General features: G+C 31.6%; 5 protein-coding genes and 1 long non-coding RNA gene across 8 annotated transcripts; 3 read left to right on the top strand and 3 right to left on the bottom strand.

Moving 5' to 3' along the window:
• Window positions 1-799: 799 nt before the first annotated feature.
• On the bottom strand, window positions 800-2,012 carry LOC106790631 (enhancer of rudimentary homolog). Its single transcript, XM_014755682.1, has 3 exons — window positions 1,823-2,012; window positions 1,412-1,499; window positions 800-1,128 (listed from the first exon to the last, which is right to left on the bottom strand). The coding sequence occupies exons 1-3, from the start codon at window positions 1,823-1,825 to the stop codon at window positions 908-910; spliced, it is 312 nt and encodes a 103-aa protein (XP_014611168.1). The 5' UTR covers window positions 1,826-2,012; the 3' UTR covers window positions 800-907.
• Window positions 2,013-2,366: 354 nt separating this feature from the next.
• On the top strand, window positions 2,367-5,972 carry LOC106790633 (glucose-6-phosphate isomerase). Its single transcript, XM_014755692.1, has 11 exons — window positions 2,367-2,844; window positions 3,145-3,238; window positions 3,335-3,526; window positions 3,618-3,698; window positions 3,781-3,996; window positions 4,156-4,395; window positions 4,468-4,648; window positions 4,735-4,853; window positions 5,026-5,254; window positions 5,334-5,400; window positions 5,502-5,972. Exons 1-11 carry the CDS (start codon window positions 2,714-2,716, stop codon window positions 5,626-5,628), a joined length of 1,677 nt encoding a protein of 558 aa, XP_014611178.1. The 5' UTR covers window positions 2,367-2,713; the 3' UTR covers window positions 5,629-5,972.
• A 248-nt stretch (window positions 5,973-6,220) lies between these two features.
• Window positions 6,221-10,351, top strand: LOC106790634 (dolichol kinase). 2 transcript variants are annotated; one of them, XM_014755693.1, is made up of 7 exons: window positions 6,221-6,563; window positions 6,765-7,018; window positions 7,127-7,347; window positions 7,429-7,617; window positions 7,691-7,900; window positions 7,972-8,299; window positions 8,776-10,351. In XM_014755693.1, exons 1-7 carry the CDS (start codon window positions 6,490-6,492, stop codon window positions 8,904-8,906), a joined length of 1,407 nt encoding a protein of 468 aa, XP_014611179.1. In that variant the 5' UTR covers window positions 6,221-6,489; the 3' UTR covers window positions 8,907-10,351. The 2 variants fall into 2 exon arrangements, with proteins under 2 accessions (XP_014611179.1, XP_014611180.1); XM_014755694.1 differs by lacking the exon at window positions 6,221-6,563 and having other exon boundaries at window positions 6,771-6,894; window positions 6,977-7,018.
• Window positions 10,352-12,318: 1,967 nt separating this feature from the next.
• LOC106790635 (synaptotagmin-4) lies at window positions 12,319-15,539 on the bottom strand. Its single transcript, XM_014755696.1, has 6 exons — window positions 15,372-15,539; window positions 14,727-15,098; window positions 14,282-14,658; window positions 13,918-14,076; window positions 13,474-13,791; window positions 12,319-13,409 (listed from the first exon to the last, which is right to left on the bottom strand). Exons 1-6 carry the CDS (start codon window positions 15,421-15,423, stop codon window positions 13,290-13,292), a joined length of 1,398 nt encoding a protein of 465 aa, XP_014611182.1. The 5' UTR covers window positions 15,424-15,539; the 3' UTR covers window positions 12,319-13,289.
• Window positions 15,540-15,677: 138 nt separating this feature from the next.
• On the top strand, window positions 15,678-18,864 carry LOC106790637 (arrestin domain-containing protein 3). 2 transcript variants are annotated; one of them, XM_014755700.1, is made up of 8 exons: window positions 15,678-16,109; window positions 16,431-16,586; window positions 16,655-16,866; window positions 16,930-17,112; window positions 17,543-17,754; window positions 17,858-18,027; window positions 18,136-18,282; window positions 18,319-18,864. In XM_014755700.1, exons 1-7 carry the CDS (start codon window positions 15,992-15,994, stop codon window positions 18,267-18,269), a joined length of 1,185 nt encoding a protein of 394 aa, XP_014611186.1. In that variant the 5' UTR covers window positions 15,678-15,991; the 3' UTR covers window positions 18,270-18,282; window positions 18,319-18,864. The 2 variants fall into 2 exon arrangements, with proteins under 2 accessions (XP_014611186.1, XP_014611185.1); XM_014755699.1 differs by having other exon boundaries at window positions 18,136-18,864.
• LOC106790638 lies at window positions 18,865-19,958 on the bottom strand. Its single transcript, XR_001382098.1, has 2 exons — window positions 19,480-19,958; window positions 18,865-19,352 (listed from the first exon to the last, which is right to left on the bottom strand). It is a non-coding gene; the product is annotated as an uncharacterized LOC106790638 (long non-coding RNA).
• Between the last annotated feature and the right edge of the window lie 409 nt (window positions 19,959-20,367).

Genomic DNA, 20,367 nt, shown 5'->3' with positions numbered 1-20,367 from the left:
TATATATATCTATTTTTACAAATGATATATTTATCATTCTATATTAACTTTTGTATAAAAATAATAAAATAAAGCGTCAAATAAATTAATAATGTGTTTTTGATAAATTAACTTATTATTCGTTGCAATATAGTAAAGGTTTCATTACGATAAAAGTTTAGTACGCATGTGTAACCACATTCGTTTTATTTTAACCCGTTATATTATGCATACTATACTGTGTGTATATATATATATTTATTTATTTATGCATAATAATGCATAGGAATGAATGTGTGTTCAGTTTTGATCATCACTATATATATATATATATATTACAAAATAACGTATATTATATACAATATATGCACAAGTTTATTCTAGCTACAATTAATCACACAAATATGTTTGCATAGGTTATCTACATGATTTTTATCATTACATATATTTTTATAATTTGAGATTAAACAAATCAATAAGATTAATTATATTTTATTGAAATTCTAGATAAAGTACGCCATTTGTAATTCAACGTGTATATATATAATGTATCATCGTTCTATGATTGGATTTTATTTCTTTTTTTGCTTCTGATCATAAATTATGTTAGTGGAAGTACCCATTAATCATTCAACAAAGCAAAGAGTTTATGCATTGTGATAGAACGAAGTATTCTTCAAGATTACTATGAATCAGTAATTATATTACAATAATAATATATACATGCATTCGCAAAAACATCAATAATAATATTTATATAAATACTTTAAACGTTATGCAGGATCTTACAATATAATCTTAATATTTAAAAATAAGAAAATAATAGTTATTTATATATTTATTGATAGAAACAGTAGTATACAATAGTATTTAAAATTAATTTATCTTATGAGTTACTTGAGAATTTACGTCTATAATAGTTATATCATTACTCGCTATGACCAGCAGCTCTACGTAACAAGACATAGATTTTTTCTTTAATCCAATCCTTATTATATGGGGCATAAGTGTTTGTAGATTTTTGATATACCAAACATGATATGTCTGTCAGTTGATCAACAAAATCAAATAACTGGCTAATATCATATGTGATTGTCGGTGTATTTGGATTTCTTTTTTTCAAATGTTCCTCATAAATTTTACATACACCTATACAGATAAGAAATTTTAAATAATGATCATCAATAATTTTGGATCTTATTAAATATATAACTTAAACTAAACATACACGCAATATTTCATTAAGGACATCAATGTCTTGTAAAAAAGTGACCTTATATACGATTAAATATTTCATAATATTACCTATGGTAAATCGAGTAATTTTTTTTAACAAAATTGTTTTATATCAACATAGATAACAAAAATATTTTGTGTTTTCAAATAGATTCTATGTATATATAAGAATAATAAATATTAAATAATTGATTACCTTCCATGCACTCGTTGACACTTTCGTAATCTGAAAATGTTCTTGTTTCTGGTCGGTTGCCTGGCTGCACGAGTAATATTGTATGTGACTGAAATAAATATCTAATTCTTAGTGAAAACAAAATATTCTAATAAAAATGTATTAAATATTATATGAAATTATTTTCAAATAAATATCATAACTTTAGATACTTCAATTTGAAAGTACAAAGAAAAGTTTGTAACTATATTTAGAAATATATTAAATATATCATAATACACAAAGTATAGTAAAGCAAAAAGAAAATTAAATAAATAAATAAAACCTAAACGCGCGCGATGATTTAACGAAAAATGATATTTTTAATAATACAAATATGAACAATATAAACACACACAGTTGATTTCACGAACAATCATATAACAACATTACCATTTCTGCGTTTTAATTAAAACAATTTTCTTTCGATAAAATCAGGTAGACACCGTGATTATATATTATATTAATAAAACTATTTATTTAATTTGATTAATTAATAATCACAATAAAATCACAAGTCTAGAATTTTCGATATACGATTGAGATGTGTGTACCATTTAGTTTTCTCCTTAGAATACAAAAGATTAAGAAGGGAATCAAAGGTTTGTAAAACTCAAAATTTATTTTAGTTCCATACGACGATAGTCAGTTTGATGCTTAATTATCTAAACAATTAATAACATTAAATGTAATTTGTGGTTAAATAATGTGAAAAGTATATTCAATATAATTTTAATAATGATCGATTTGAATAATTTAATGATTATATATTCATCAAAAAGTACACAGTGTAAAAAATGTATCTTCGATTAATATATTTTTTAAAACTTGGCGCGTATGAAACTGGCGAACCAATCATATTACATTATAACAATATTACAATTGTTTTATGTTACAATAACGGAGCTAGGCTTCGTGGTTACAATAAGGAATGTTTTTTCTCTTTAGTTTTTTTATTCTAGGATGTTTTTATCTTTATCTAATTGTTAACTAAAAAAAGAAAAATTGAAAAGTTTCTATCTATCTACCCATCTGCTTTTCCGTGAAGATTTTAGAATATTTCATTGGTTCTCATCATCTAATATCCAATATTTCTAGCCAATGAATTTCTTCGATTTGAAGTGACGTTTTAGTACACAATTAGATTCGATTTGTTAAAAATTTACTATCACATTGTGATAGAGCAAGATAGTATCAGTAACCTCAGAAACGAGGAAGATAATTGAAGAGAGGGCGAGTAAATCGGATCGAAAGAAACGGCGGCGCGGCTTTCTTGAATCAAATATGAAACCTAAATCAGAATTAACAAGTGAACCTGTTTGGGTTAAACTACAAGAAACTTTTAACACCACGGGATCTCAAATTAACATATATAATTTATTTAAACAGGATCCTAATCGTTTTCAGAATTTCAGGTACGTGCAGTCGTATTCTTAGCATATGACCTTGACGTGACCCTTCTAAGATTTTTTAATATATTTAAGTAAAAAAATATATTAATATGTTATCGCAATGTCATTACTTAATTGTCATTTAAATTCCTTTAATTTTTTTATCTAAGGGATAACAGTATTAAAAGTTTATAATCTATTATTGCAAAAATGACATAATTTAAATTATTAGGCTGTAAGTTATTATAATTATGTACCTTCACATAAAATGCATAATATATAAATATATATTTTGATAATTTTTGTGTACTTTATCTTTTTTAGTTTAGAAATTTCTACTCCGCAAGATGGAACCATTTTACTCGACTACTCTAAGAACCGAATTACAAAGGAGATACTTGATTTATTACTCAATTTGGTATGATCAATATTATTTTTTATGTTCAGAAATAGATGATATTGTTAATACTATTAATGTTAATATTAATAATCATATATTTGATATTTCATTTAGGCCCGTGCAAGACAAATCGAAGAGGCACGGAATGCAATGTTCTCAGGCGAAAAGATCAATTTTACCGAAAACAGAGCAGTCTTACATATAGCTTTACGCAATAGAAGTAATACTCCCATTTTACTCGATGGTAAAGATGTTATGCCGGAAGTGAATGCAGTTTTAGAGCACATGAAACAATTTACTGACGAGGCAAGATATTTGATCACGTTTGTTTGTTATTCGATATGATAAGATATCGTCCTAAGACCTAATAAAAAATATCTTTTTCTTTTTATTCTAGATAATATGTAAAAAATGGAAAGGCTTTACAGGCAAACCTATCGAAGATGTTGTCAATATTGGAATTGGTGGCTCTGATTTGGTAATATAAAATAATTTATTAAATATAAGCAATCTTTATATTAACGTACAAGTATGTTAAAGTAATAAATTTTTTCAAATAGGGTCCTCTGATGGTAACAGAGGCTTTAAAACCCTATCATATTGGACCACGAATACATTTTGTTAGTAACATCGATGGTACTCATATCGCAGAAACTCTCAAAAAATTAAATCCAGAAACTACTCTGTTCATAATAGCATCTAAAACGTTCACTACTCAAGAAACAATCACTAATGCAACTTCAGCTAAATTGTGGTTATTAGAATCATTAAAAAATGTAAGTAAATTGTACAGAGTATATTAAAATATTTTTATAATTAAATTTTGTTGGGTTTGATATAGAAAAATATTCGAGATAAAAGTTACTTAGCATTATAAAAAAGAGTAATTTACTTTTATTTAATTTGTTTATTACTTGACTTTATTTACTGTTTAGGAAGCAGCCGTTGCCTCTCATTTTGTTGCCCTTTCCACTAATACACAAAAAGTTAAGGAATTTGGTATCGATGAAAAGAATATGTTTGGATTTTGGGACTGGGTTGGTGGAAGATATTCATTGTGGTCAGCTATTGGTTTATCTATCTGCCTGTCTATCGGTTTTGAAAATTTTGAGAAACTTCTTAGCGGAGCGCATTTTATGGATCAGCATTTTTCTACAGCTCCATTAGAGAAAAATGTACGAAAAATTATTAATGAATTTTGTTAATATGTTCGAATATTATTTATCGATATGTTTAACAATACACAGGTACCTGTTATTCTTGCACTTCTCGGCGTATGGTATCACAATTTTTATAACGCAGAGACACATGCATTGTTGCCATATGATCAGTACTTGCACAGATTTGCTGCATATTTTCAACAAGGCGACATGGAAAGTAACGGAAAATTTGTTACTCGATCTGGCAAGAAAGTTAATTATTCTACTGGTAATTATATATATATATATATGATATTAAATATTTATTTTATTGGTCGAACACCTTAACTAATGTATAATATCTTATCTTTAAAGGTCCAATTGTATGGGGAGAACCGGGAACAAATGGTCAGCATGCATTTTATCAACTTCTTCATCAGGGTACAAGACTCGTACCTGCGGATTTTATAATTCCTGTACAATCTCATAATAAGGTTCGAAAGCTTTTCAATATTTCATAGAATTTATTTCATAAATATATCTATTAACTGTTCTTAAATAAAAATGAAAGTATGGTTCATCCGTGAGCAAAAGATCTGATGCAATCTTGACGAAATCTTGCTTGCAATGCGAATATATTATAATACATTGCTGTATTTATTATAGGTTCAAGGTACATTACATCATCAAATTTTATTAGCAAACTTCTTTGCACAAACGGAAGCTTTAATGAAAGGCAAAAATCAAGACGAAGCTAAAAGTGAATTAGAGAAATCTGGCTTGAACTCCGAACAAGTTAATTCATTGTTACCTCATAAAATATTCGAGGGTAACAGACCAACCAATAGCATTATGGTTAAAAAAGTTACTCCTTTTGTTCTTGGTGCCTTAATCGGTTAGTATTAATTTTCAAGATTTCCCATTAACAGTGCATAGACATTTTTATGATTACAATTTGTTTGAATATTTTTTAGCAATGTACGAACATAAAATATTTGTACAAGGTATGATTTGGGATATTAATTCATACGATCAGTGGGGGTGAGTACTAAATAAGTATTGAAGATTTCAAACTAAACATTTATTTAAATATTTAATATAGAAAAGTTTTTATTGTTAATATTTCATATTGCTTTTTATAGCGTTGAATTAGGAAAACAGTTGGCTAAAGCTATCGAACCTGAGCTTCGTAACGCTGATAAAATTACCACTCATGATTCATCGACAAATGGTCTTATTGCGTTTGCAAAAGCAAATTTAACAGTTTGATCATATATTTAGTTATTAAAGTAGTTGGTTAGATTCATGGGATACATTTAAATAAAATATTTTTTATCTAACGTTGGTGACAGTTAAAAGAAAAAAAAGAAAATATTAACAAAGTTGCAGCATGATTTTTCTCCACTAAAAATACAACATATTATAAGAGAGATCTATATATTTAAAAAAAGAAAGAAAAGGAAAACGAAAAATTGTAGAATGGTCTATATATTAATGATTTTCGTTCATTTTTATAAATACTGATTTTATTATAGTGTAGATACTTGAGTATGTATGCGTATAAAGTAATATATGTTTGTGGGTCTACGTAAATAAACGATTAATCTAATCTATGTTGAATGTAGCAAAAAATATTAATGAATGCATGTAAAATTATTTGATATCCCAAGTAGATTAATAAATCACTTGGCATATTAAAAATGTTTCTTTTTTTTGGCATATATTTAATAGCTTAATTTTATTTAAACTCGTTTTATTTTTTATTACCATTCCTAACTCATAGTTAAATATTTAATATTATTAAATAGAAAAATTTCATCATAGGGGACATGTGTTTACTTCTAATGCCGGACACGCCATTCGTAACAGGTGCGACAACAGAAAAATATAATCTTGTCTCTGTTTTTCTCTCATATGAATGTCATTAGAAGAAACTTGATAAGTGTACACATGAGCCTTTTAAACAGTATATACTCGTAGATGACGTAGGTACGGCTAACATATCGTAACAAAAAGATTTGACCTTTCGACTGATCATTTAGTTTTTCCATATGAAAAGTGAAAGTGCGCGAGAATTTGTGTTCATTTATGATTTGAAGGTTACGTTTGATTAATTTGAGAAAAATCAAAATGTTATTTAATACATATCGGAATATCGAAGAGAAAATATTACAAAATTTGAAAATAAATGGCATAGTGCATCGGTATGTATAAACAATAACGATTGTTTATTTATATTTTTAATGCAACCTCTATTCAAATATAAATTGGAATTATTTGTTATAGAAAAATATATGTACAAATTTGACTATTATTTTTCCACTTGTTAATAATATTGTATATCTTATGGTTGTTATTTTAATTTGATTATTTTATTTTTGATTATATATATATATATATTTTAGATCCAAAGCAAGCTGTGGATTATGGCTTGGAAGTTTAATAGGATTGAGCGCAGCATTAACGTTATTAAATGATAGTAATAGTTATTCAGAAATATGTTTGGTAACAGGATTAACAGGTTTTGGATTACTTGTTAGTAGTTTATCTCTCTACATACGGCTTTGTATAGGAAAGAGTGCAATTAAAGATTTTCATGTTATTTATTTCCTACCAGCGATTGTAACATCTATGTTATATCTTTTTATGGCAAACAAAGGTATGATAATTTATATGTAATTTTAATATTCATCGTTCATAAGAGAAGATAATTCTTCTTAATCATTGACTATATTTATCATATTTTTAAATTATTACATAAGTGCAGGATTGCTGACGAGTGTAATATGGGGATTAAACGTTGGAAGCTTGGGCACCTGGGGAGTCTTACAATTAATGTCTAATTGTCCTGGTTGTTTTACAATCGGTGAAGCAATGGTCGTTACGCATGGATTTATTTTATTCCTATTGTCAGTTGCTACCAATATACCATTAAGATATCATTTACCACCAATCCATAACGATGATATTGTAACTGTTATATTACAGGTATTTTAATCATTCATCGTTAATTGCTTTATTATACAAGAACGAAAGTAATCGTATCTTTGTTATTTCCTAATGTTGCAGATTGGTATATTATATGTCTTATCGATTTGTATATTATGCAAAAACTTTTTTATACTACGTTTACCTCGATACTTTTATACGATGGTACTTGGTATCTTTTTCTTACTCGTTGTACCATTATTATACGTACTCCTCGATCAGAATCCTTTATCATGGATATTAGTTTATATCCTTAACAAAACGCACAGAGTAAGTTTTACTTATATTTATATATTAATAATTTGAACATTTAATATTAAACATCAATGTGTTATATTTTCAGATCTCGTTGATAATATATTGGACAATCTGTTTGTTATATTCTGTATTGATTATAATATTTCAAATGCTATCTGGTGTTCCAGCTACAACATCTAGCAGAAAATATTTTCACATTGTAGCTGTTTTCGTTTATGTTCCTGGACTTTTGTATGATCCTACGTTATTGTATCTTGGAAGCGGTGTTATAACAGGAATATTTATAGTGTTGGAGGTAACGATGTTTGATACTTTTATATTTATCGAAGATAAATAAACAAAAAAAAACCCTTAATCAAATTTTAGTTAACAAGGATATTGAAAGTATCACCTTTAGGAAATATGCTACAACAAGGGTTTAATATATTCGTGGACGAGAAAGATCATTTATTATCGCTGACGCCATTGTATTTACTCTTTGGTCTTTCATTTCCATTGTGGATGCCAGCTAATAATGCTTCGCTATTTGTCCTTCTTAGTGGGTTATTGACTGTAGGCATAGGTGATACAGCTGCTAGTTATTTTGGTAGTAAATGGGGAAAACATAAATGGCCAGGTTTGGAAAAATCTGTGGAAGGAATGCTTTGCTGTATTGCTAGTCAGCTTGCAACGATTTTTGTCCTTATTTTCATGCGTATGTATTTTCTTTTTTATATATATATATATATATATATGTTATCGTAAAAGCCGGGAATCAGGCAGGCTGCAAATTCTACATCATTGCAATTTCTTTGAAAAGTTTCGGTAAATATTTTTAATACTTTTAGCAAATAGATTTTAATGATTTTTATATTAAACTAAAGTGCACACTTTTGGCTACACGTAGACTACCTTTTCGCGGTATAAATCAATCTGCAAAGGTTCATAAAATGGCAAAGAAAAGTTTGCGGATCAGCATCTGATGGCCAGGCATTGCTCACATTACCGGCTTAGGTTCCAAACCTCCCCCGGCAATTTCCGACTTCGTCTGAAGGCTCTTCACATTCATAGTAATGCCGAGGATTTACTAATAATGCTTGATTTCCGGCTTTGACAGTAACATATACATTCTTACCTTTTTCTATTCTAAGTCTCTGAATTAATTATAATTATATTCAATTTTTTAATTAGGATATATCGACGACCAATGGTTATTAAGAAGTATATCATCTGTTATTGCAATTTCTTTTATCGAATCTAAAACCGATCAAATTGATAACTTGGCTCTACCATTGTTGATGTACATTTTTCTTATTGTTTAAATGCAGTCCATTTTTTAGCTATAATAGTATATATATATAAATTTATACTCAATATTTTTGATTAGGATATCAATTATATTTTATAATACATTCGATATTAGTTTATCGTATACAATGGCATTTATTAATTGAGAACATATTTTATATTCGCCATATTTATTTTATAATTATAGTACTAAGGAGTATTATAAATATTTATATTAAATTCAAATGCCTTATACACGACAAAATATCCGATAAAAAATAAAAAGATAAAAGAAGAAGAAGAAGAAGAAGAAGAAGAAGAAGAAGAAGAAGAAGAAGAAGAAAAAGATTAAGATTAGGATAAAATATTGCTATTCTATAGAGCATTTAAGTTTATTCTCTAATTAAATGATCCCAGAAAGACCTAATTTAATAATATGTATGTTAAATATATATTTATACATTAATATACATTTTATATCATAGTTAGAATCGTTAAAAGCTTTTGTACAATAGCTTAATGTGTAATTTTTGAACAAATTTGTTGAACTCGTTGTAATATCTTTTTTACATTCCCTTGATGAAATTTTGTTAATCTACGATCGCGCGCGGATTTTTATGATGACCTATTATCGATCGAAGAATATTTTGTTCTAAAGCTATTTATATAAAATTTACACACAAAATTTATTTTTTTGATAATATTTTATATTAATCTATCACTTATTAAAAATGATAATAAGTAAAATATATTGTTGTGTGTTATAATATTGTTTAATAATGATTGACAAGCGAGCCGTTTATTTGTCAAATCGATTAATTTGACTAAACAAAAATTAAACCAAATTAATAAAGTTTATCATTTATCATTTTGAAGTAAAACTTCTTTTGGCAAGGTAAAACATACCAAAGATTATAGAACAATATTTCCTGTAAATCATTTCGGAAGGCAAGACACGCATTTAGAAGATATATTATGATAAAAAAAAAATAAATGTTAAATATAAGAAGAAAATGTAATATAAATGAAGAGTAATCTATAAAGTAAATCAATTTTTATACGATCCTTGGTAATGAAAAACTTTGTATAGTATTAAATTTACCGTTATATCGTTAGAAATAAAATTATTGAATAATTGAATACGTTTGGCCCAAAAAACATATGCACCACGCACGCCATATATTTCCATATACATAGAATGTTGTGTATTGTTATTTCTTTCTTCTTCTGACTCTCCTGGACTCTCCCAGAGAAGAAAATGATAAAAGGATTATTTTTGAATGTAATTTTTATTGACAACACAGCCTTGAAATTTTTGCACGGACAGCATATTGTTACGCGTCGTGTCTTCTCGCATATATATATTGTTCTTCGAGGAGAAGATAAATCGTTTCTTTGTCGACTCATTTAAAATTATCTATCAGCAATTATAGGACATCTTGCGATACAATCTTATATTAAAGCGATATTTGAAAATTGATATTTGAATATTTTTATTGCATGAAACATTTGACGTAATCGATTAATTAAACGATGTTTTTTTGTTTTAACAATTCCTCGAAAACGTGTCCAATATGTTACAATAGATCCGTTGTTCTTCAAGAAACAATGAGAATAATTTTGTTCAAAGATGATTTTATGTTACGAATTAATCGTAATATATAATCAGTGAAAATATATGCAATTGCGAACACAATATTTTTCGCAAGTTTATCGTTTTCATAGAATTTCATGATTTGCAGGAATTCATTTCATTCAGTTTTATTTAACTGCACATTCTTTATTGTTAATATAGCTAACATGCGCTTGGCATATGGTTTTAATTACATTTTATAGATGAAATTTTGATTGACGTTCAATCAAAATTTGTGCAGACCAAACTAAAACATAAATTCTTATAAATATTATATGTGCAAGCCAATGTAAAATGAATAAAGTACTGAATTATAATTAGGTAATAACTATACGCGCGTATGGGAAAAAATTGAAACATTAGGAAATCAGCATATTGTAATTTCAATGAATTTTAGTAGAAACGACGTTGTCACTTACCCACAGTAAGTGTTTGGTGAAAAAATGAATTTTGCTATTTTAATTAGTCTTCTATTATCTAGATAATCGTTTCAACACAAAAATTGAAGTACATACTTTTGAAAGAGGCCGCCACAGTTAACTGGTTAAATATATAGGTCGCGTTAAAATAATATTTCGTGCGATTGTGCAAACCGATTTAAAATGTGAAATAGTATGAAAAACGAAAATAAATATACAGAATGTCTCAGATTTTTTCCAGTGGAAAAAGTTTGGCAGGAAAAAATTGGAGATACTCTTTATTTGGGAAATAATTTTGGTCCGCAAGATTTATGAATATTTGAAGTTTAAGAAGAACGACGCGGATGAATGTCAGAGGCGTCTTAACTATCCTACCAACTACTTGTTATATATAGTCCTTTTTCTTTTATCATTATATTCATATATTAGTATAGCAATGAAATAAATATCCTGACATTCTCGGTCGTATAATAATATGCCTTTATTTTATTTCTTTTGTTGTTGTTGGTTTTTTCAATTTTTTGCCAATCGAAATGGCCATATCCGTCCGTCGACCGATCGAAAATATTATTGCGAATTCTCGCGAGAGAAGGACCATACGTACGTGGTGGGATAAGGTGAAATAAGAAAATAAATAGTTGTCTCATGCGTTGTGTCAATTATTGACTTTTACGTTGCGAATAGTGATAGCGTGACACGATTAACTCGCGTTAAGGTTTTACACGTTTTTCAACGCGACACCCATCGCGAATCGGTTTCACAATTCTTTCGCTATAATCATCATCATCATCATCATCTTTCTTTGATAAAAGCATCGCCGGTGAATACATGAATTTTGCAATTTTCATTTATTTTTTGTATTTCTTGCAAAAAGCGGTGCGTTTTAAAAAAGGATCTTCTTTCCCAACATTTCCTCTCTACGTTCTCGTTTCATTGAATATAAGACAAATGGTATAGATCGATACTCGCGATCTAAATTACTCGATACTAAATTTCCTTACGAGTCCCTTCACATTTATCTTTTCATCCCTTCTCGTAGTTTTCTTTTGAAAAATGTCTTTCTTTCTTTATCTCCTCCTATTACTCCTGTTACTTTTATTTCGAAATGATCAACTTACTTGTAATTCAATGGACTCGTATTTATTTCCAAATAATAAATCAAACGACTATTTCATCATCTTGAAATAAAATATAAACGATGCTCCTCCCCATTCGGAGCAGAAAAGTCCTTTCGTTTATCCAAGATTTGGACAACTTTCGTTAATTCGATTCGTTTTACATAGAAAAACTAGCTACAACGTTTGCACTTTTAGCACGAATTATAATGAAAATTCGGAGGCAAAAAATGACTACGTTATAGTTATATTCTATAAAAATAACATGCGCTTCTTCTTGTTTTTTTTTTTCTTTTCTTTTTTTTTTTTTGTCTACGCATATACAGAACAGGGGCGGAACCGCAATGCCGCAGGACCCAGACAAAAAGAAACAGAGGTAGTTCCTTCTCTCGTTTATTGAATTTCTAGAATTGTCCCCATTCTTTTAAAAAGCAACAGACAAATTAGACATTTTAACCGATATTAATATAATATAAGTTGTTTATCCTTTTACTCGGTTTTGCGAAATGATACTTTTGCGGGTCGCGAACATTTGCAGTTCCGCCTCTGATACAGAAACATAACTGGATCTCTCGTGTTTCTTACCTTATTATATATATTCTTATCATGCTTCGTTTAAATCTCATTCGATTAATTATAAATAATATATTATATATTCGTTCTAACATATTTTGCAGAGGAACGATAACGGTCGAGAGACAAAAATGAGAGCGATATGTTTTTTATGAATCTTCTAAAGTTTACAATTGTGCAGCTGCTAGGAAAGAACGAATTTAACGATTTTCCTTTTATTTTCGTTTCCATTTGATTTAATCCTCATTTAAAACACGTCGAACGCCACGCGGAATCATAAATGTGGTAAATAAAATGTATTTTTCATTTGAAAGTAATCTCTAATTAGGAATGATGTTTTAAATTCGTTCAATAATCCAGATAATGCATAATTGTCGGTGGCGGTCAACGTGTTTATTTGGATCCTTTGACCGATTGAAGTATTGTGGAAAAAGAATAATGTGATGTAAAAAAGATAGATATTTAAACTCGGTTGAAATAATCGTGCAGAGCAGCATGGTTTTAAGCATATCGGCATATCGGCATACATTTCATTTCTTCGAAGGAATTTCTTATGCGGTTATTCCCGTTGTTATCGAAATGTTTGTCCTTCGAAGAAATCGAAGAAAGAATTGTAAAAGGATAGATAGGGAATGGGCTGAGAGTGGGGGGCGGGGGCGGGATAGGACGAGGAAGAGATTATTCCCTTAATTTGTGCCATTCCGCAAACTGCCGCTGCGGAGATCTGCAAATGTTGTTCCAATGATTCAACGCGGATCCTTGGCCTTTGGAACCACCGAATTTTAATCTGCCAATAACCTGGAAGAAAATGGTGGAAAGTTTGGATAAACTTTCCGTAGGATAAATAAATAAATGGTCTTACCTCGCTTTTGGTAAATTTATCCCAAGCGTAAAGAATAATTTCGAGACTGACGTTGCTTAAACTGTGGCTATTTTTGGGTATATCGAATACGAAGGGCTCGTTGAATACAGGACTTAACGTACGCTTTTTCACGTGGGTCTTCCTTTTCGAGATACGCTTCGATTCATAAAATAGATAAATTTTAACGTAAGGATCGACAAGACCCGTCACATCCATTTTAGGGAGATCTCGTGCTTTCAAGATGATCACCGATAATTGATTCGTTTGCGACTGCCAGCAGAACGATACCAACAGTTCCCCTCTCCCTTGGGATTGTATCTAAAATAAATATAGCACTACGTATATTCGATTAAGTTTGCTTAGATGTAGGTAAGCATATTTAGAGAAGAATTTAAAAAAGTTGATAACCTGAGGTGTAAACTTTGATCATAGGGTGCCACCGACCTTCAAACTCCTCGGACAGATGTTTCGGCGCAGGGATATTTCTTGATTATCGGAATCTTTTAATCCTGGTATCGAGGAAAGTGCGCACGTTAGTTCGCCGATAATTTCGTCGCGCGAGTATCTGTCGAAACTTAGAACGACGAAATGTAGACTGATTTCCTGTAAGTAACAGTGTCACGTTTTATGGAACAATATTATAATCCCAGAGCCCCAACCCCACAAGCCCCAACTATATTTTCTTCATACTTTTAGCTTTATTATTTGTCATTGAATTATTTTATTAAGTCTAAATCTTTTCTAAATCTTTCAACTCTGTGTGTGTGTGTGTGTGTGTGTGTGTGCGCGCGGGGTTGCGAATCGGTACCTCGAGTTGACTTTTCGTGATCCCGAAGAACGTGAAATCCTCGTTGTAAACGGGATTTCTCGTATTACGAAGGACTCTTGTTTTCACGTGATGTCGTTTGCCCGGCAATAGCTGCAATTTAACGTAAGGATCGCTGCTAGCGTTTCCTTGATCCCTAGCTGGTAATTTCTTACATTTAACGACCGTAACTGCCAATGCATTTTGTTCGCTCTTGTATCTCAATTTAAATACCAATATACCAAGACCGTTCTTCTTATCTGACATGCACAAATTTGACTCGCATTTCACTTTCTCGTTATTCTCCAATTCGGCTTTGTCGCATTCGTCCTCGATGGTGAGCGTAACCTCGGTGCTGAATGTTTCAACCGGTGTACCAGCTGTTAACGAACGAAAACCTTTATTATTTATAGCTCGATCTTTAAGTGGGATGATATTTATCTCTAACCTTTCTCGCAACGCGATACATCGTAATTAGGATTATTGTTCTTAACGATTGTTTGCGGCGTGGCCAAGTCCGAGATGGTATTGGTCGATCCGCCGGCAGGACTGGAAGAGGTCTGTTGCTGCTGTCCACCAGTAGACCCGGGTGGATTTTTAGCAGGACCGGTAGGACTCGGACTCTTTTTCAAATAATGACTCGTACTGCCAGGACTCTTTACTGCGGTCGGCTTTCTATGGGGTGGTCTGAAAGCCAAGGATCTGTCCGCGTTCAACTTGGTGTGTTCGCGTCGTCGTCGACAGAGCCACCAGGTCATCGCGACGGCGCAAACCAGGAAGGCGCCGCCGGTGCATAGGGCGATCAACGTTCTCGTCGATACTGAAATTCGCGTCCATCACATATATATATATATATGTATATCTATTTATGATAGGTAACAACAAATCCTTCAAAATTTCGCCAATCAATTTGACCGATTCTCGATTCAAATACGCGAGTAAATGTTGCGTTAAATAAAGGACTAATGTTATCTGTTAAATAACATCCCTAACAGGAGGAAAACGTTCATCTCGGACCGGATCGGAAAAGGAAAGAAAGCCCAGGGGTTATTCGCTACTGGGTTAATTTCGATATTATCATTTAATAACTTACCGGCATTGACGGGCCGAATCAGGGGTCCATCCTCCGTGTCTCCCTGGGCCATCTTGAGCCACGCTCACGTCCTTTTTCTTCGCCTTTTAACGCGCGTATCCTCGCCACGACAAATAATACTTAGGTGTACCTCGCTAGGAGGAATATTTACGGCGTGCTGTAGCTTTCTCTCTCGCGCACGGATCAATAAAGACGATATTACGGAGCTTGCGCGTTTAAAAAGACGAGAAAAAGCCTTGCGTAAATGTCAGGCGCGCGCACACTCACGAATGCTTTTCTTCTTATCTCTTTGTAGAATTTCTTATTTAACTTATTTTCGGGTCCTGAAAATGGGATGATAGTTGTTTCTGTCACAAGCTTTTGGAAATAATGAAATCTCCGCGCGTCGATGTCATCGAAGAAGGTCAAATAGTTTGTAGGTTGAACATATGCGGCACGACGCGGCGACACAGGAGTCTCGTCGACGCGCATAGAAATTAGGGTCGCGCGTCTACAGCTGCCTGACTCACTAGTTATATTTGTACAAGTTCATTTTGTACAAGACATTCAAGTACGTTGGAATGCTGCGCTTGGGATAAGAACAATTCTCTTTCTTTTTATCCTACCTCATTTGACACAAAATGGGTCTGAAGAAATTCGACATTACTTTTGACAACAATCCATGGAAAATTTACTATCCCAGACAAACGGTGTCGGGAAATATCGTACTGGTTATTGACGGAGTTAAAAAAATTCGCGGTAAGTCCGACGCGACTATTTGTTATTTTTTGGTTTGTTCGCGTTCGACAACTACCGCTACTCCTCGAGATCCGTTTCTATAACGTTAAAGGCCTTTCTCATTTTGAGGAATCGCTAGCTCTAATTATAGATCCTAAATTTACCGTACACATAGATCCATAATTTACCAACATCCAAGATCTTTCACACTTCATTTTCCCGCGCAAATTCTTCTTATATTTTTCTAGAGGGATTTTCTGTAGAGATTTGTAAATTATAGAAATTTCTTCTCGTAAAGTTTCTTATCGACTCATTCGAATGACTTCATCGTTTTATTTGTAGGCATTTGCGTGAAGGTAAAAGGAGAGGCAAATACCTATTGGACTACGGATAAAGAAACGTTGGATAATACAGGAAACTATCGCGATGAGAATGCAACTTTCAGTGCACACGAGGAATATTTCCAGACGAAATATTATCTTGTTGGATCTGCTTCCGGTAATTATCTAATTAGATTTGATTTTGTTTTTTCCCATGACGCAATATTGTATTTATGTCCTTTTAAGGAAATGAAATCGAAATACAAGCGGGCGAACACAAATTTCCGTTTACCTGTAGCTTACCTGAACATTTACCGAGCAGCTTCGAATCTGACTTTGGTCATGTTCGATATACGGTCAAGGCTACCCTGGATCGCCCATGGAAATTCGATCAGGACGTTAAAGCGGCATTCACGGTCGTTTCGCCTTTCGATTTGAATACGGAATCCAGAAGTTCGGTAAGCAAAATCCTTCCTTTCCTCTAAACAATCAAATTAACCGAATGTCCTCTCTTGCGTTAGGAACGAATTACGGAAGATATGAGTAAATCTTTCTCTTGTCTTTGCTGTGCCAGTGCACCTTTGAACGTAAGTTATTCGTTACCGGTCAGAGGATACGTTCCTGGTCAATCGATGCCGATCAAAGTCAATGTCGAAAATTTATCTACCGTTACTGTTAATCGTATTGCTCTGATTCTTTGCAAGGTATGGTTACAAATGATCTTCTCTTGGCTAATACATGCATCGGATTGTAATTCATATTTTCCTCCTGTTTTATTCATTTGGAAAAATACATAACCGAGCTAACAAACGATAAGCAAGATGTTCCCTTACAATTTCTTTAGATCTGGCAAAAGGAAGTAAGTTATTAATGCATGCAAGTTAAAATACATAAATCATTGGTTACTCAACGACCAACAAAATGATTACATATTTCCAAAGGAAAATACGAGTCAAGCCGATCGATATCGCGAGTCCTTCAAAATACTTTTCGACAAAACATTTGATAACATTGGAATTCAGTTAGCGAATAGAGTTGCCTCGTCAAATGTTACAAGGCACTTTGTATCGAAGGATACAATGAGTAAAATATAGTAAATACAATTTTAATGAAACCCACAATTTTCAAGTTCAGATCGTGACATTCCGTGCAACTAATCCAAGCACGGATACGAGAATCGAAGAGATAATTGTAACGGAAATTAGTAAAGGACCTTTCGATGGCGGAGCTACTGCAGATTACGAACAATACTTGGACGTTCCAGCCCTTCCCCCGTCGAATCTTAATAGCTGTGCCATCATCGATCTCGAATATCGTCTGAAGGTTCAAGCGTGCGTCGAAGGATGGTCCGTAATTTCAATGACGTCATATCAATTTCACTTACAAGCGTGCACTCTACAAATGTATTTCCTTATTAGATTATTTTTTCTTTCATATTATGATCGACAGGTATCATCGTAATTTAAAGAGCGATACTCTCGTTTTCGTGGGAACAGTACCATTGCTTAACTATCAGACACCAAGTGCTCCTCCCGAGAGTCTGATTTGTAACGACTCGCCAACGAAAAGTTCCGATAAATATCAGCCGTCTCCTACTTCGAATTTATACCCACAATTACGTAATGACCAAATTTCCTAGCTAAACCAAACTATTATTAATCATTTCTCCCCTCTATCTTAAATAACAATCAAATACAATAATCATTTTCATAATTGTCATTTTATAGCACCCCCTAAGTACGAGGAATCAACGTATGGTGCAAGAAATCTTCGAGAACGCGGCGAATCGGAACACGTGATTGGACTTACGAATCATTTCGCACCCAAATATCCGTTTTACCACTTTCCAACAATTCAATGAAACAAAACAGACAGACGACGACGCCGACGACGACGCCGACGACGACGCCGACGACGACGCCGACGACGAAAAACTTATCGCCATACATTTTTATCTTATGCTTTCATGCAAATCTTGCTATTGCAAATGTTATCAATTTCGCAAACGCTGCAACTTCTTTTTCTCCTTATGTTCTTTTTTCATTTACGATCATCAACTTCATTTTTACTTCGTAATTCAAGTTTTTTCTTCATATATTTGAAGTATAACTTATCTACATTTAATTTAGGCACACATTCTATTACAATATATTTTCTATTCTATTACATAATATATGTCAAAGTAATAGTATTACTCATTACAAAATTCTTTAAATAGGCAGGATAAAAACATACACACAATATTTTTATTATTAATTGAAAGTAATTAATTTACTGCCAGCCTCTAAGCTTTAAGCTTGGAAAATATTTATTGTTTAACATGCAAAATATACAATACAATTTTATACGCCTACATATGTCCTATTAATTTTGCTGACTGCAACCTCGAAACGCGTGAAATAGTTTTCACTTATTATTACAGTACAGTGCTACGAATAAAAATGGCTGTGCACAAATTTGATGAAAAGTATTTATTGTAGTATACATTCAAATGTTGTAAGCAAAGAAAAAGTCCTGAGGCAACCTCCTTCAGAAATCATGACCAAAATTTGCACACCTGCAAAGTGTGCTAGACTATGCGTGCTAGACTATGCGTGCTAGACTATGCGTGCTAGACTATGCGTGCTAGACTATACGTGATAGACTCTACGTGCTAGACTATGAACTTTTCAGCCCTTCTATACGTGGTAGGCACAGTACATTTCTATTACATATATAATCATTTATATTTTATTTACAAGATATTGTTGTGCGTTTTCCTTCTAAAAACTTTTCACAATAAATCATTTACTACTATCGCTTTATATAGTATATACATATTGCAATTACGCTTACAGTTGTTACACTTTTGTTTCGTTTTGTTTTTCTTTTTACGGGCTATAATGACGCACCAATAGCGTATCAATGGCGTATTAATTAGCTTTTCAAAATGGCGTCGCAAAACCTGATACCAAAATCAATTGACAATTAGTACGTTATACGCATTAGCCAAATATATATGGAAAACAGACTAAACAAAAATCCAATCGAATTAATATTTTCATTTTTCATTAATAAACATTAAGTTAAACCTTTGAATTTTACGTAGCCTTTTTCGCTCGGTCGAACCGGCAACAACAACTTTCAAAGAAGATTTACCCCATACATTTGCTTCATTTCTTACAGCTATCTTGACATGATTTCAAACAAGGACATTTGTTATAAAGATTAAGCAATTGCCAAGATGCACAGTAATATGTGTGCTTTCTTGTCAATTTTTTCACTCATTCTATAACAGCCCCCCTCAAATGCTGGACTCACAAACAACTCAGTCAGTCCACCCTCCTATATATGTAATAAGCGGAGATTATACATGGGAAGTATCAGGATTACCAACCGTAAAATTATAAAGCCCGGAATTAAAATACGTCATTCAATTTGACCATATATAGTATTGACCTATATAGTAGTACTTTCTATTTAAATACTCAATAAATATACAATTTTTTATATACTTTTATTTTTTCATCTTTACGCAAATCTTTACGTCAGATAAGAAAATCAAGTCAATATTAAAAAGACGATAAGAATTATTGCATTTAGAGTTTATGAAAATTTCTTATTACAAAAAAAAAGGAAACATTAAATAAATATATAAACTGTCATATAAAATTCATTAGAAAAAATGATTTTTTTTCAATGACAAAATGATAAGTAATCATTTTTCATTGCACAATTTATATGTATTTCCAATTAGGAAATTGTAATTTGACAATTACGTATCTCAATTTGCAGTGTAACCAACAGTCAAACTTTTCTTAACCTAAATGTTATTATTGACCTACATTCTCGTGACATATTCATTTCATTAATTGTTCGATTACAAAATTTCCTTTTACAATGGTTATCATCAAAAAGTGTTTGCATAATTAATTTACAGTATTATTACGTTATTTTCATTGATTTTCTCAATTTGAAAT

The sequence above is a fragment of the Polistes canadensis genome, unplaced genomic scaffold, assembly GCF_001313835.1.
Source record: "Polistes canadensis isolate GaletaPanama2010 unplaced genomic scaffold, ASM131383v1 scaffold_252, whole genome shotgun sequence".
In the NCBI taxonomy this organism is placed as follows: domain Eukaryota; kingdom Metazoa; phylum Arthropoda; class Insecta; order Hymenoptera; family Vespidae; genus Polistes; species Polistes canadensis.
This window is presented reverse-complemented; position numbering and strand designations above follow the sequence as displayed.

Coding starts and splice junctions, on each gene's coding strand:
- LOC106790631 (XM_014755682.1), bottom strand. Junction 1,129..1,411: donor TGTCAACGAGTGCATGGAAG/GTAATCAATTAT, acceptor TTATCTGTATAG/GTGTATGTAAAATTTATGAG.
- LOC106790637 (XM_014755700.1), top strand. CDS start 15,992: ATGGGTCTGAAGAAATTCGACATTACTTTTGACAACAATCCATGGAAA. Junction 16,587..16,654: donor TCTTGTTGGATCTGCTTCCG/GTAATTATCTAA, acceptor TGTCCTTTTAAG/GAAATGAAATCGAAATACAA. Junction 18,028..18,135: donor GAATTTATACCCACAATTAC/GTAATGACCAAA, acceptor GTCATTTTATAG/CACCCCCTAAGTACGAGGAA.
- LOC106790635 (XM_014755696.1), bottom strand. CDS start 15,423: ATGGCCCAGGGAGACACGGAGGATGGACCCCTGATTCGGCCCGTCAAT. Junction 15,099..15,371: donor GATTCGGCCCGTCAATGCCG/GTAAGTTATTAA, acceptor CGCGAATTTCAG/TATCGACGAGAACGTTGATC. Junction 13,410..13,473: donor ATAAATTTACCAAAAGCGAG/GTAAGACCATTT, acceptor ATTTTCTTCCAG/GTTATTGGCAGATTAAAATT.
- LOC106790634 (XM_014755693.1), top strand. CDS start 6,490: ATGTTATTTAATACATATCGGAATATCGAAGAGAAAATATTACAAAAT. Junction 7,901..7,971: donor GAATATTTATAGTGTTGGAG/GTAACGATGTTT, acceptor ATCAAATTTTAG/TTAACAAGGATATTGAAAGT. Junction 8,300..8,775: donor TTTTGTCCTTATTTTCATGC/GTATGTATTTTC, acceptor TTTTTTAATTAG/GATATATCGACGACCAATGG.
- LOC106790633 (XM_014755692.1), top strand. CDS start 2,714: ATGAAACCTAAATCAGAATTAACAAGTGAACCTGTTTGGGTTAAACTA. Junction 3,997..4,155: donor TATTAGAATCATTAAAAAAT/GTAAGTAAATTG, acceptor TTTACTGTTTAG/GAAGCAGCCGTTGCCTCTCA. Junction 5,401..5,501: donor AATTCATACGATCAGTGGGG/GTGAGTACTAAA, acceptor TGCTTTTTATAG/CGTTGAATTAGGAAAACAGT.